Source organism: Oratosquilla oratoria, chromosome 3 (assembly GCF_046742065.1).
Source record: "Oratosquilla oratoria isolate Oo_2021 chromosome 3, ASM4674206v1, whole genome shotgun sequence".
NCBI lineage: Eukaryota > Metazoa > Arthropoda > Malacostraca > Stomatopoda > Squillidae > Oratosquilla > Oratosquilla oratoria.
In genome coordinates, this window is record NC_134779.1 from 30,297,200 (window position 1) to 30,312,199 (window position 15,000).

The 15,000-nt window shown below is 42.4% G+C and overlaps 2 protein-coding genes across 2 annotated transcripts; both read right to left on the minus strand.

The window, feature by feature from the left end:
• Positions 1–5,177: 5,177 nt before the first annotated feature.
• On the minus strand, positions 5,178–6,264 carry LOC143017474 (uncharacterized). The gene is made up of 2 exons (XM_076172250.1): positions 6,250–6,264; positions 5,178–6,056 (listed from the first exon to the last, which is right to left on the minus strand). Exons 1-2 carry the CDS (start codon positions 6,262–6,264, stop codon positions 5,178–5,180), a joined length of 894 nt encoding a protein of 297 aa, XP_076028365.1.
• Positions 6,265–10,295: 4,031 nt separating this feature from the next.
• On the minus strand, positions 10,296–11,369 carry LOC143017478 (uncharacterized). Its single transcript, XM_076172265.1, has 2 exons — positions 11,361–11,369; positions 10,296–11,162 (listed from the first exon to the last, which is right to left on the minus strand). Exons 1-2 carry the CDS (start codon positions 11,367–11,369, stop codon positions 10,296–10,298), a joined length of 876 nt encoding a protein of 291 aa, XP_076028380.1.
• Between the last annotated feature and the right edge of the window lie 3,631 nt (positions 11,370–15,000).

A 15,000-nucleotide genomic window follows, 5' to 3' on the forward strand; every position in this document is an offset into this window, starting at 1 on the left:
ACTTGGCACAGGAGCTAGAGAAGACTTTTCATATTTACTATTTATATATTCATAAATAAAGATGCTTAAGTAATGAAACACGTTTTCTTCTGTGTTTAACTTTTTCTTTTTGTCCGTATACATGAGTGTCAATGTTTAACTTTTTCTTTTTGTCCGTATACATGATTGTCAAGGTATATGTATAGTAACAGATTGAATAATGCAAATCTAAAAGCGCAATACCAAAAGGAAAACTTGTTTCTTGACGAGGCGACGGATCTATAGACCAGGTGTTCAACATGAAGTGTAAATAATGTGAAGTACACAGACGAAAAACTCTACGCTCCCTTAATAGACTTGGGGAGAGTTAAGGAGTTGTATTAAGAGGAAATCTGCCGAGTATTATGATGTTTGTATATGATGATGGAAATGTGTGTCGTGATATACAGACAGGATGGCAAAAGGATTGAAAGTGATGACCGGATTGAAAGAGGCGTGTGTAGGAGTAGCCTGGTGGTCACTGTAGGCTGTTGACTGTTACTGGCGGCGGCAACTGCAGGTTATCGGTCACTCCAGGGTCACCATCTATAGCTCCGTTGTGTAGCTTGAAGCAGAGCTCTACGACAGTAGTGGAGCAAGGACCTAGAAATAAGCACGTGGGAAAATGAATTAATTTGTCAATCTAGGTGGCCAGCCTAGAGTCAACAAGAGGAGAAAGAAGGAAGTAAAAATGCACTGTTCTAATGTCGCGGCATTATTTTTTTAAGCACACTGGGTGTGATCACTTCCGTGTTCAGTGCTAATGGCTGTTCTTGAAACCTAGGTAATGGTGATTCTTGTGTGCTGGGATAATATATACAATATGAGTAATTTATAATGTATATAACATGAACTAATAATAATGGCATTGGGCATATATGTATACTGTTATAGTCACAAACAAAAGAAAATTTTACTAGTGTACAATTTAGTTAGATAATTAAGAAGTGACAATAGTTTTTTGATCTTTGCTGTCTGATACAGGTGGTGTATTTGTGGGAGGAAAGTTGAGCATTGGGTAAAATGAAACTGAAAGTGAGGGATGAGTTGGAGTTTGGGAGCGTAGTGAGAAAGTTATCGGGAGTGAGAGCAGGGCGTGAGAGAGAAGTAGCACCATTGTTAAGATAGGCAAGTGCATGGCGGAGTGGAGAGAAGTGTCCTCGAGGATAAGTTGCGCAAAAGTGAAAGTGGGATGGAAAACATGGGCACTTGAGAGTGTATACGTCTGTGGTTGTTAGAAAAGTGAGGAGAGAGGAGCATTTTGAGTCGACATAAATGAGTGAGTAAATTTTTAGGAAGATGTAAATGTAGTAGTGTTGGGGTATCTCATGGCTAGAGAAGAGGATGTTCCAATAGATGGAGTAGTAGGAAGGCATGGGGTGGTAGGAGGGAGAGATGTTACAGACGTAGACTGAATGAGAAATTATCATCCCGAAAAGTGAAGTAAATGGGGGAGTAGTCAAGAGAGCGTTAATGGACTCTGTAGTGGGACCTAAAAGTAGGATTGGAAGATTTCTGGACGTAAATGTATTCAGGAAAGAGGGCAGTAGATTTTCAGATCATTATCTGGTAGAAAAGAAAACGAAAAAGGAGGCAAAGTGAAGGGAAAGAAAATAAGAAGGGGAGAGAAGTGGTAAAGATAAGGAAATTAAATAGAAAATTAATATAGGAAGAATACATGCTGAAGCTGAGGAAAGTATGATGGGATAAATAGTGATGTTAGTAAGTTTGCGGACGACACTAAAATAGAACGCCTAATTAGGTCAGGAGACGACGCAGAGATTCTGCAGGATGATCTTGATAAACTGTTAACATGGTCGGTGAAATGACAAATGAACTTCAATATCTCTAAGTGTAGCGTGTTAAACGTAGGGCTACACAACCCCAAAAATAGATACAATTTAGATAACACGTTTTTAGAAAAATCTGAGTGCGAGAGGGACTTGGGTGTTCTGGTGAGTCCGGACCTCAAAACTAGGAAGCAGTGCATTAGCGCCAGAAATAAAGCTAACAGCGTATTAGGCTTCATTGCTAGGACGGTAACGAATAGAAGTGCAGAGGTAATTATTAAACTCTATCTAGCGATAGTTAGACCCATCCTTGACTATGCGGTACAGTTTTGGTCTCCGTCCTACAGAATGGACATCAATTCACAAGAATCAGTACAGAAAAGAATGACCAAAATTATACATGGACTCGGAAATTTGCCTTACGAAGAAAGGCTTAGGCACCTAAACTTACACTCTCTGGAAAGACGTAGAGTGCGGGGTGATCTAATAGAAGTCTTCAAGTGGATCAGAGGCTACAACAAGGGTGAAGCAAACAAGGTCATCATAATAAAACAACAGGGCAGGACTCGCAGTAATGGGTATAAACTGGACAAATTTACATTTAAGAAGGAAATAGGCAAGAATTGGTTTACTAATAGGGTGGTCGATGAATGGAATAAACTTAGTAACCATGTAGTAAGCGCTGAAAATATCAGTTGTTTTGAAAAACGATTAGACAACTTTATGGATGGGGATGACAGGTGGTGATGGATACGGAGCTGCCTAGTGTAGGCCTTATGGTCTCTTGCAGTCTCCTTTATTCTTATGTTCTTATGTTCTTATGAGAGATAAAAGAAAAAAGGAATAGAAGAAGAATGTGAATGTTTCGAGGAGGAGGTGCTAAAGTGTATAAAGATGTTATGTGGGATAAAGAATACAGGAGGAAATAGAAGGAGAGACAATAAAAGGTGGGAGGAAGAGATTAAGGTGGTGGTGTCAGAAAAAATCAGGCATATGAAGACTGGTTGCAAAATAGAAGTAGGAAAACATATGCGAGGCACAAAAGAAAGAAGATGGAAGCAAGACGCAAGGTTTGAGAAGGAAAACGGGGAGCATATGTAAAACTAGATAGGTGTTTGATGAAGATTTTTGTAAAGACTGAAAAGATGTTTTAGAAGGATGTGAAAAAAGTGAGGTGGTGAGTAGAGTAGAGAGAATATAAAGTGTACTGATGAAAGGATGTTCATAAAAAGTAAAGGTGGTAAGGGGAAGGTGACTTGAGTATTTCAGGGATTTGTTGAATTCAAATAAGGTTAGAGAGGGCTTGACTGTGGCACAAGGTGATGCTAAGAAAATTACTGAGATGGAAGACGAAAAATATAGGACTATAGGAAAACAGGAGATACACAAGACCATTGAAAGATAGTAAGGCGCTTGTATTAGGTGAATGTCACGTGGAACGTCTGACGAAGGTATAAGAGTCATAGTGAAATGGCTAGTAAGATTGTTCGATGTGTGTGTAGATGTGTGTGCGTGTGTGTGTGTGTGTGTGTGTGTGTGTGTGTGTGTGTGTGTGTGTGTGTGTGTGTGTGTGTGTGTGTGTGTGTGTGTGTGTGTGTGTGTGTGTGATAATGATAATATACAGCCTGCAGAATAATAAAAATGATAAGATATAACAGTAAAAAGATGTTGTTAGAAAAAATAGAAAAAAACAGTAAGCTATGGGATAGCCGTGTTGTACAACATTGTTATTTCTTGTATGTTTGCGCGTGCGTGCGTACGTGCATGTGTGTGTGTATGTGTGTGTGTGTGTGTGTGTGTGTGTGTGTGTGTGTGTGTGTGTGTGTGTGTGTGTGTGTGTGTGTGTGTGTGTGTGTGTATGTGTGTGTGTGTGTGTGTGTGTATGTGTATGTGTATGTGTGTGTGTGTGTGTGTGTGTGTGTGTGTGTGTGTGTGTGTGTGTGTGTGTGTGTGTGTGTGTGTGTGTGTGTGTGTGTGTGTGTATGTTAAGCGAGACATGAGGCACCCTCAAGCATATCATATTGAAAACGAGAATTTCTTTCTTTAAATTTAAAAAATTCATGAAGTGGATTCCTGTTGCAGAATGAGAGGAAATAGTTATCTTCCAAGGTTAATTGAAAACTTTATTAATGATGTGGGGCAGGAAAAAAAGTAACAATGATTAATGGTAATACGTTTCGCAAAGGGCTTTGCATTTTCATCTGGAATGATCTACCTGTAATAAGATCGTCCTTACTTGAAGAAACGCTGGGACACTGTTGAAAGCTTGTCCCCGGGTTGGCCACAAATACGTCAACACAGAGTAAACTTCCTTTGAATGGGTCTGTATCTAGGGGGAAGTTACTGGGATATGAATCTTTTAGGAGAGGGAACATTATAACTCGAACGTTTTGCTTGCCACCGATTTGACATCGTCTTCTCAGCCTTTCTGACCACCGAAGGTTGGAGTATTGGTATCCCGTGGGTTAGTCTGGTGTCATAGACCTTTATTCAGCCTCACTCCCAAGGATGAGTTTCATACTAACTAGGGAAGCAAAGCCGTTAACCTGTATGTTAGTAGCAGGCTGTAATATCTTTATGGTAACTGCCTTTAAGATGTTTCATCATTGCAAGCCCATTTCCTTTGCGACGATTACAGTGATTGTCTTTCCATCCTCATGAGCAACCCCCACGGCGCTCGGAAGTTTTTCTCATTTCATAATACAATTCCACAACTCCCCGTACCAGTCTCATATGCATTCACTCATATGTTTTTCTTTTTTTTAATCTGTTTGTGAAGTATGTAGATCATTATCTCTCCAGTGTAATTCTTGCACATTTACCTTTCAAAATAAACACCTTGTGTACACATATGTCACTCGCACAAAAAAAGTGTCTTTTTACATTGTGCATTATATATTCCGTCATCCAATCTATTATTATACTTCTATACACCTTAGCACACACAAACACAAAATAAAGAAAGAAAGGAAAATGTTAAAAAGCTGAAGAAAACTTGTTTGAATACTTAAGCACCTTTATTTGAGAAGTTATAAATAGTAGATCTGGGGAGCTTTTAGAGCTCCTATGCCAAGAAAAGAAAAACGAGTGGGATTACTGACTGAATGTCTCGCTAGGTACGGAAGCAAGAGGAGGCCGATCGGGCAGAAGGCAGGGCGGCGTCCTGGACGAGTCCATGACCCGAATTTGGTATGGTGTGTTCACACAAGAACCCATCAGCTCACGTCACACCACAACAAGTATTATAGTGTCTTTAAGGTTGCCGTCCTCACGGTCTCAGAGAAATGACGTGAAATGTGTTCGGGACACTTGCCTTTAGGAGGCCGTCGGATGGGGACGCGGCATACCCACGATCCATAGCAACAGCGATCATGGGGTGCCGTAGGTGGCAGACGGAGTAGAAACGCTGCCCACAGTGAAGGAGCCACCCCCAGTGACAACGCCTCCAACTCCACCACCCAAACCAGTACCAATAACACCACCTCCGGATACTGCGCCACCACCCGACACACCACCCAACCCAATACCAGTGACACCACCACCGGACACCGCACCGACTCCGACGCCGTGTCCCACACCGGACCCAAGACCGGTTGCACCGCCACCAAGATCAGTGCCCTGAAGGGTGGCGGCAGAAGACAGAGCCTCTTGAAGGCTGATGCCACCGGGGAGCTGTGGGTTCTCGCCTTCGTTGTAGCTGACGTAGTATACATCGGGACTCTGTCCAGCAGGTGCGGGTACTTCGATGACCTCTTGGCCGCCGGCTGAGCCCTTCTTGCTCAGAACATAGACGAGTGTCTTTTGTTCTGGAGGAGGGACGACGATGGGGCGAGAGCCTGCGGGCCTCTCAGGAGTGCGGACGAAGACGATGTTGTAGTTGACCTTTGGCCTGGGGGCTTCTGGTGTAGGACCAACCGATATGTCCTGGTGTGGAGCCTGGTACACGAAGACCTCTCGGGACACCTCCGGTTGGACACAACGTCCGAGCGCGTCTCGAACCAAGCCATCGGAGCAAGGGCCACCGAGACCTCCTCCGATGCCGACTGACCCTCCGACACTGACGTGTCCTCCACCAATGCCGATGGACACTCCTCCGACGCCGCCAGAAGAACCTCCGATAAAGCCTCCTGATCCTACGGAGCTTCCCGTTGATGGTCCAAGTAAGCCACCTCCTCCTGTAGGCGTTGGGATGTGGTAGCCTCCCTGACTTTCGGCGCTGGCTGCCGCCAGGAGAACGGAGAGGTGAATCTGGTGATAAAGAAAACAAATGAAAAAGATATATAACACATTCTGTAGATTCTGCATCAGAGCAGGACGTAGGCCAATCATGCCGCGCACCTATTAGCACAGGTACTTTTATTTACGAGCTCATGTTATATGACACACTTAACTATCTGAATCAAGCCTCGTGTGGTTCAAGAGGAGCGACGGGGGAACCTACCAGGGCGAGCTTCATGTTGGGATGCTGTGGCGAAACTCAGGATGACTCTGCCTTATATACAAGCACCAGGAGGAAGGGCGAAATGGACGAAGCCGCCTCCCTTCCTTTCTTCTGGGATTGCCTTGGAGGGGGGAGGATGCGCGTCCCTTCCATTCACTCTCTTCCCCCTCTCCCCCCCAACAATCTCATACAACGCAAAGAAAACACAGACACACAAACGCACACACACACACACACACACACACACACACACACACACACACACACACACACACACACACACACACACACACACACACACACACACAAACACACACACACACACACACACACACACACACACACACACACACACACACACACACACACACACACACACACACATACACACACACACACACATATATATATATATAATATATATTATATATATATATGTATATATATATAATATATATATATATATATATATATGTATATATTTATGTATGTATATATACACACTTCCATTTCTTCCTTGGAACATGCAATTAGTTAGAGTATCTTATCCCCAATTGTTGTCTGCATTCTTTTGGGATCCATTGAAAAAATTCATCTCCCTCAAAGGCCTTTTTAATTATCAAATCATTTAGAAATTTATTGAAATTACGTACTTCCATTTCTATGCCAGTTAACTTTTCTAGAAGGTTGTCCAACACAGATAAGGGGTGTCATTCACAAATAACAATCAGTTAATGTCTCTCTCATTTACTTATTCTAAACCCCTTCGACAGGACACTTGCATTTGCTTCCCTCACCATACCCACCCAAATACATGTTGAACAACCACACTGAGTTTACAAAAGTCTGGCGCAAGCTCACTCATTTTTCTTTCAAACCATTCATTCTCACCATTGCATACCATCACACAATCTCTCCTAACGTAAAAACATTTGACCACTCTAAACAGATTTCCGTACCTCATGCATCTGGAACACAACCCATAACGCTTTTCTATGTACCTTGTTCTATCCCTTCTCCAAATCCATAAAAGGCCGAAAGACATCCTTAACGTTTTTCCAAAAGCTTTTCGTGCATTTGTCTTTCCACGAAAATTCGACGTAACTACCTCTTCCTCTCGTAAAGTCACACTGTCCCTAATTACTTTGTTCCTCCTTTAATCCTGTCAACACCCTGTTATACGCTTTACCAACTGTACTTAACTAGATTATCCTTCTATCTTACTACATTCATATTTGTCCCTTTTCCAATGTGTAGTTGAACTATACCTACACCCTTTCAGTCCATTGGAACACTTCATCTCCTTAACGCACGCATTAAACAATTTTACTAACCATTCCAATATGACTACATATACCTTCGTCAGACGTTACACGTGACAACCATCCAACACAGATACCTTACCAGCCTTAATCCCCTTCAATGCTGCAATTATCTCCTCTTTTCGTACTGTCCTATAATTTTCCTCTCCCATCTTAGTCATTTTCTTATTATCTCCCTGTGTCACTATCAAAATCCCTCAATCCCTCTGCATTTAACAAATTCCTGAAATACTCAAGTCATCTTCTCCTTACCACCTTCACTTCTACTAACATCTATTCATCATCAGACTTTACATTCTCTCTACACTGCTCGCCCCTTCCATCATTTTTCTTCTGTAACTCTTATCTGTTTTCCTGCTTCTACTTTGCAACCAGTCTTCATATGCTCATTTTTTCTGACACCGCCTTAATTCTTTGTCCCACAATTCACTACCTTTCCTTCTGTTTCCTCCTATATTCTTCACACCACATACCATCTTTGTACACTTTAGCACCTCTCCTCAAAACATTCACATTCTTCTTCTGTTCCTTTTTTCTTTTATTCCTCACGACCTGTCATACTTTCTTCAGCTTCGATAGGTATTCTTCCTGTTTTACTTTTTCATTTGATTTACTTTACTTTACTTCTCTGTCCCCGTCATTTTTTTCTCCCATCCACTCTGCCTTCTTTCTCTGTTTCTTTTCTACTAGATAATAATCCGAAAATCCACTGCTCTCTACCCTGAATACAATTACGTCCAGAACTCTTCCAGTCCTCCTTTTGTGTTCCACTACAGAGTCCATTATTTAGTCTATCTCCCTCGTTCCCACTGAAGATCGGGTAGCAATCAGATACCCTATATAATCTCTCCTTTGTAAATACTCATTTTTTCGTCTGTATCTATCAAGAAATCCTAGTCGAATTTAATTGGACATATCTCTTCCCTATTTCAAAGTGTGTAGAGATAAAATAAAACCTTAGGGTTAGATGATTTTTTATTTGCGTTTAATTGTGAGTGAGTTCTTTTCAACCAATCAAACCATTTCATTATACCTAGTCCTAAGGCGTGTTTTATCCTTTTTACTCTAGCATAAAACCCTCTTTTTATTCCAATTTCATTTTACAACTCTATCCTTCATCCAGTTGTGTATATTAGTTTCTGATCTAATTTTCCTGTAGGGTATAAATTTTCTTTGGTTAATCAGAATCTATCAGTCAGAGTATTGTACAATTCCTCTAGATCCCTGACTTCGTTTGTGGCCTCCAGCTTGACCTCATCAGTGACCTTGTGGGTTCTCCTACTTCCTACGTACCATGACCTAGGTCACACCTATTACTCCACGGAAGGGCAATAAGCTTACTCAGGTATTTCCTCATTCCCTGAAAAATAGCCTTTCTAAAGTCAGGTACTAATATTTTACTCTTATTTTTCATTTCTTCCCATTTAATTCTAAATATTATTATTTTTCATCATTTCTAATACCTAGTCTATCACTCACTAATATATTTCTTTTCATACCATCTTTGATTGTTAACAGTAAGTCCAGGGAATTCTCAGCCATCATAGGTTTGGTAATCAATTCTTTTGAAAATTTATCACATACCACATTAAAAAAAGCGCTTCCTGATCTACTGAACTGTCCCAATTAATGTTTCTATAATTAAAATCTCCCATGATCACACCTTTTTTTTTACTGCGACACCCTTCAAGTTTGTCGCAACAAGGGCACAGTCTATTCTATACTCAGGTTAGAAGTTCTATAGAGAACTCCAGTAATAAGATTCTCCTTCCTGCCTATTATCTCCACACAAATTTATTCCACGCCCCCTTCATCATTAATAGAGTCGTTGATAATGCATTTAACTGTGCTTTTTAAGTAAAAGTGCTACACCTCCCTTCTTTCCGCCTTTTCTATCCTTGTGAAGTACTTTATATCCTTCCATCTCGATTTTGGAACAGAAATGTCTATTCACCATATTCACCCAGGATACGGTAAAAACTGTTTTATCGTATCCTTCTACACGAGCTTCACCTCTCAATAAATCAGTTTTATTCGTGACGCTTCTGGTCAACAAATCCATTGTTTAACTATATCTGCTTTTCAATTTCTGTATGTTGATCTCCATCGGATCGCCCGATGTTGACGGTTTAGAATTAAAGTGCACTGCGGTTGATAATATATATATGTATGTATGTATGTATATATATATATATATATATATATATGTATATATATCAACATTATGCTTAATGTCCTTTTATCCAATCTGTTATCATACATACAATTTGACACACACATAGAAAAACGTGTTTGAATACTTAAGCCTTTTTATTTGTGTATATATAAATAATAAATCTGAGTAGCCTTTACAAGACTGACAGGTGTACATAGACCTGCCAGGCGGATGGTGAGAAGTAGCCTTTACTAGCTCCGGTGTGAAGCAGAGAAAAACGGTTGGGACTCCTGAGTCAAGGTTTGGTCAGGTTGGGGAACAAGAGGAGGCCGATAGGGCAGAGGGTAAAGCGGCGTTCTGGACGAGTCATGTTGCTTGCCCAGGACCTGAATTTGGTATGGTGCGCTCACACAAAAACCCATAGGCTCACGTCACACCACATCAAGTATTACAGTGTCTTTAAGGTTGCCGTCCTCACGGTCTCAGAGAAATGACACGAAATGTGTTTGGAACACTTGCTTCTTGGAGGGCGTCGGATGGGAACGCGGCATACCCACCATCCATAGCGATCATGGGGTGCCGTAGGTGGCAGACGGAGTAGAAACGCTGCCCACAGTGAAGGAGCCACCCCCACTGACAACGCCTCCAACTCCACCACCCAAACCAGTACCAATAATACCACCTCCAGATACTGCGCCACCACCCAACCCAATACCAGTGACACCACCACCGGACACTGCACCGACTCCGACGCCGTGTCCCACACCGGACCCAAGACCGGTTGCACCGCCGCCTAGGTCAGTGCCCTGAAGGGTGGCGGCAGAAGCCAGAGCCTCTTGAAGGCTGATGCCACCGGGGAGCTGTGGGTTCTCACCTTCGTTGTAGCTGACGTAGTATACATCGGGACTCTGTCCAGCAGGTGCAGGTACTTCGATGACCTCTTGGCCGCCGGCTGAGCCCTTCTTGCTCAGAACATAGACGAGTGTCTTTTGTTGTGGAGGAGGGACGACGATGGGGCGAGAGCCTGCTGGCCTCTCCGGAGTGCGGACGAAGACGATGTTGTAGTTGACCTTTGGCCTCGGGGCTTCTGGTGTAGGACCAACCGATATGTCCTGGTGTGGAGCCTGGTACACGAAGATCTCTCGGGACACCTCCGGTTGGACACAACGACCGAACGCGTCATGAACCAAACCGTCGGAGCAAGGGCCGCCGTGACCTCCTTCGATGCCGACTGACCCTCCGACACTGACGTGTCCTCCACCAATGCCGATGGACACTCCTCCGACGCCGCCAGAAGAACCTCCGATAAAGCCTCCTGATCCTACGAAGCTTCCCGTTGATGGTCCAAGTAAGCCGCCTCCTCCTGAAGGCGTTGGGAGTTGATAGCTTCCCTGACTTTTGGCGCTGGCTGCCGCCAGGAGAACGGAGAGGTAAATCTGGTGATAAAGAAAATAAATTAAATAATACATATAACACATTCTGTAGATTCTGCATCAGAGCAGGACGTATGCTACCCATGGCTCGCACCTATGTACTTTTATTTATGAGTTAAATCAAGCCTCGTATGGTCAAGGACACAGTTGCATCTGCGAAATTCCAAAATACAGAGGAGCAATGGGGGAACCTACCAAGACGAGCTTCATGTTGGGATGCTGTGGCGAAACTCAGGATGACTCTGCCTTATATACAAGCACCAGGAGGAAGGCTCAAGTGGACGAAGCCTCCTTTCGTCCTTTCTTCTGAGATTACCTTGGAGGGGGGGAGGGTGCGCGTCCTTTCCAGTCACTCTCTTCCCCCTCTTCACCCCCCACAGTCTCATACAACACAAAGAAAACACATACACACACACACACACACACACACACACACACACACACACACACACACACACACACACACACACACACACACACACAGACGCACACACACACACACACACACACACACACACACACACACACACACACACACACACACACACACACACACACACACACACACACACACACACACACACACACACACACACACACACATATATATATATATATATATATATATATCTATATCTATATATATATATATATATATATATATATATATATATATATATATGTATATATATATGCATGTTTGTATATGTATATACACTTCCTTTTTCTTCCATGGGACATGCAACCAGTTACGGTATCTTATCCCCAATTATTGTCTGCATTCTTTTAGGATCCATTCCGAAAATTCATCTGCGTCAGAGGCCTTTTTATTTATCAAATTATTTTGAAATTTATTGAAAATACGTACTTCCAATTCTATACCAGTTAACTTTTTTAGAAGGTTGTCCAACACGGATAAGCAGTGTCATTCACAAATAACAATCAGTTAATGTCTCTCTCATTTACTTATTCTAAACCCCTTGGATAGGACACTTGCATTTGCCACCCTCACCATACCCACCCAAATACATGTTGAACAACCACACTGAGTTTACAGAAGTCTGGCGCAAGCTCATATTTCTTTCAAACCATTCATTCTCACCATTGCATACCATCACACAATCTCTCCTAACGTAAAAACATTTGACCACTCTAAACAGATTTCCGTACCTCATGCATCTGCAACACAACCCATAACGCTTTTCTATGCATCTTGTTATATCCCTTCTCCAAATCCATAAATGGCCGAAAAATATCCTTAACGTTTTTCCAAAAGCTCTCGTGCATTTGTCTTTTCACGAAAATTTGACGTAACTTCCTCTTCCTCTTGTAAAGTCACACTACCTAATTACTCTGTTTCTCCTTTAATCCTGTCAACACTCTGCTATACGCTTTACCAACTGTACTTAACTAAATTATCCTTCTATCTTACTACATTCATATTTGTCCCTTTTCCAATGCGTAGTTGAACTATACCTACACCCTTTCAGTCCATTGGAACACTTCATCTCTTTAAAGCACGCATTAAACAATTTTACTAACCATTCCAATATGACTACATATACCTTCGTCAGACGTTACACGTGACAACCATCCAACACAGATACCTTACTAGTCTTAATCCCCTTCAATGCTGTAATTATCTCCTCTTTTCGTACTGTCCTATAATTTTCCTCTCCCATCTTAGTCATTTTCTTGTTATCTCCCTGTGCCACTATCAAAATCCCCCAATCCCTCTGCATTTAACAAATCCCTGAAATACCCAAGTCATCTTCTCCTTACCACCTTCACTTCTACTAACATCTATTCATCATCAGACTTTACATTCTCTTTACACTGCTCACCCCTTCCATCATTTTTCTTCTGTAACTCTTATCTGTTTTCCTGCTTCTACTTTGCAACCAGTCTTCATATGCTCAATTTTTATGACACCACCGCCTTCATATCTTTGTCCCACAATTCACTACCTTTCCTTCTGTTTCCTCCTATATTCTTCATACCACATACCATCTTTGTACACTTTAGCACCTCCTCAAAACATTCGCATTCTTCCTCTGTTCATTTTTCTCTTTTATTCCTCACGACTTTTCATACTTTCTTAAGCTTCGGAAGGTATTCTTCCTCTTTTTTTTTTAATTTGATTTACTTTACTTCACTTTTCTGTCCCCATCATTTTTTCTCCCATCCACTCTGCCTTCTTTCTCTGTTTCTTTTCTTTCTTTTCGTGTTGACGTTTCCCTTTTTCATATGGGGTCGCCGTTCCTCGCTAGTCGTTTCCACTTGTTTCGGTCCATCACCTGCTCCTCCTTCACATGTTTCTCCTTAAGGTCCTTTCTCAGTCTGTCCTTCCAACGCAGCTTGGGTCTCCCTTGTACCTCCATCTCCATCACTCTCCTTCCCACGTAGTCTTCATCTCTTCTCTTCACATGGCCGAACCAATGTAATCTCCTTTCCTGCGCTTTCGCCGACACCTCCACTACTTTCACAGTACCGCGAATCCTATCATTCTTTATCCTATCCAACCTCGTCACTCCACACATCCACCTCAGCATCCTCATTTCTGCGACTTCCAGCTTCCTTTCTTGTACCTTTTTCATTGCCCATGTCTCCGCTCCGTACAACAACGCTGGTCTCACTACTGTCTTGTGCACCTTTCCTTTTACTCTGGCACTTATCTTTTTGTCACATAACACACATCATACTCTTCGCCAATTGTTCCACGCCAACTTGATCCTGTAGTCAATCTCTTTTTCTAGATCTCCATCCTTCGCTACATAAGATCCGAGGTATTTGAAGGCCTCTACCTTCGCCAATTTGTGGTCCTGCATGAAAAGGTCGCTTTCCTGAGTCACATTGCACTCAGGTACTCGGTCTTCTTTTTGCTCACCTTCAGCCCATAGTTCTCTAATAAGCCCCTCCACAGCTCCAACCGCTCCTGTAGTTCTTCGCCACTCTCTGATACCAACACTATGTCATCTGCAAAGAGCATACTCCATGGTGCCTCTTTTGTCACCTCCTGCACCAACACATCAGTGAGGAGGTTAAACAAATAGGGGCTAAGAGCTGACCCCTGGTGAAGCCCAGCTCCCACTGAGAAAGCCTCCGTGGTACCAGCTGCACTTCTCACTCTCGTCTTGGCATCCCTGTACATGTTTTGAGTCATCCTGACATACTTCTCTTTCACTCCCTTCGACCTCATACTCCGCCACACCTCACTTCTAGGAACTCGATCATAAGCTTTTTCAAGTCAATAAATGTCAAGTATAGTCCTCTTTGCTTTCCTATGTACTTTTCCATCACCTGTCTCAACGCGAATATTGCATCCATTGTTCCTCGGCCTTTCATGAACCCAAACTGCTCACTACAAACCTCGGTGTCCGCCCTCAACCTTTTATCTATCACTCTTCTAACAGTTTCATGGTGTGTGACGTTAACTTAATCCCTCTATTGTTAGCACAACTCTGGATATCTCCCTTTCCCTTGAAAATCGGGATCATTATACTATCCCCCAACTCATTCGGGATTATCTCTTTCTCCATCACCAAATTCATGAATTCCGTCAACAGTTTTATCCCTTCTTCGTCCAAGCCCTTCCATACCTTGACTGGTATCTGGTCTGGCCCCACCCCTTTTCCATTTTTCATTTTTTTTTCAACGCCTCTCTTACTTCCGCCTCTCTTGTCGGGTCTATCTCTCCCTCCATTCCCACTCCTGTACCTCTTCGTATTCTTGGATTTTATTGATTAAGATTTAAAAAATGCGCTTCCAGATCTACTGAACTGTCCCAATTAATGTTTCTATGGTTAAAATCTCCCATGATCACAAAATTTTTTGTACTGCG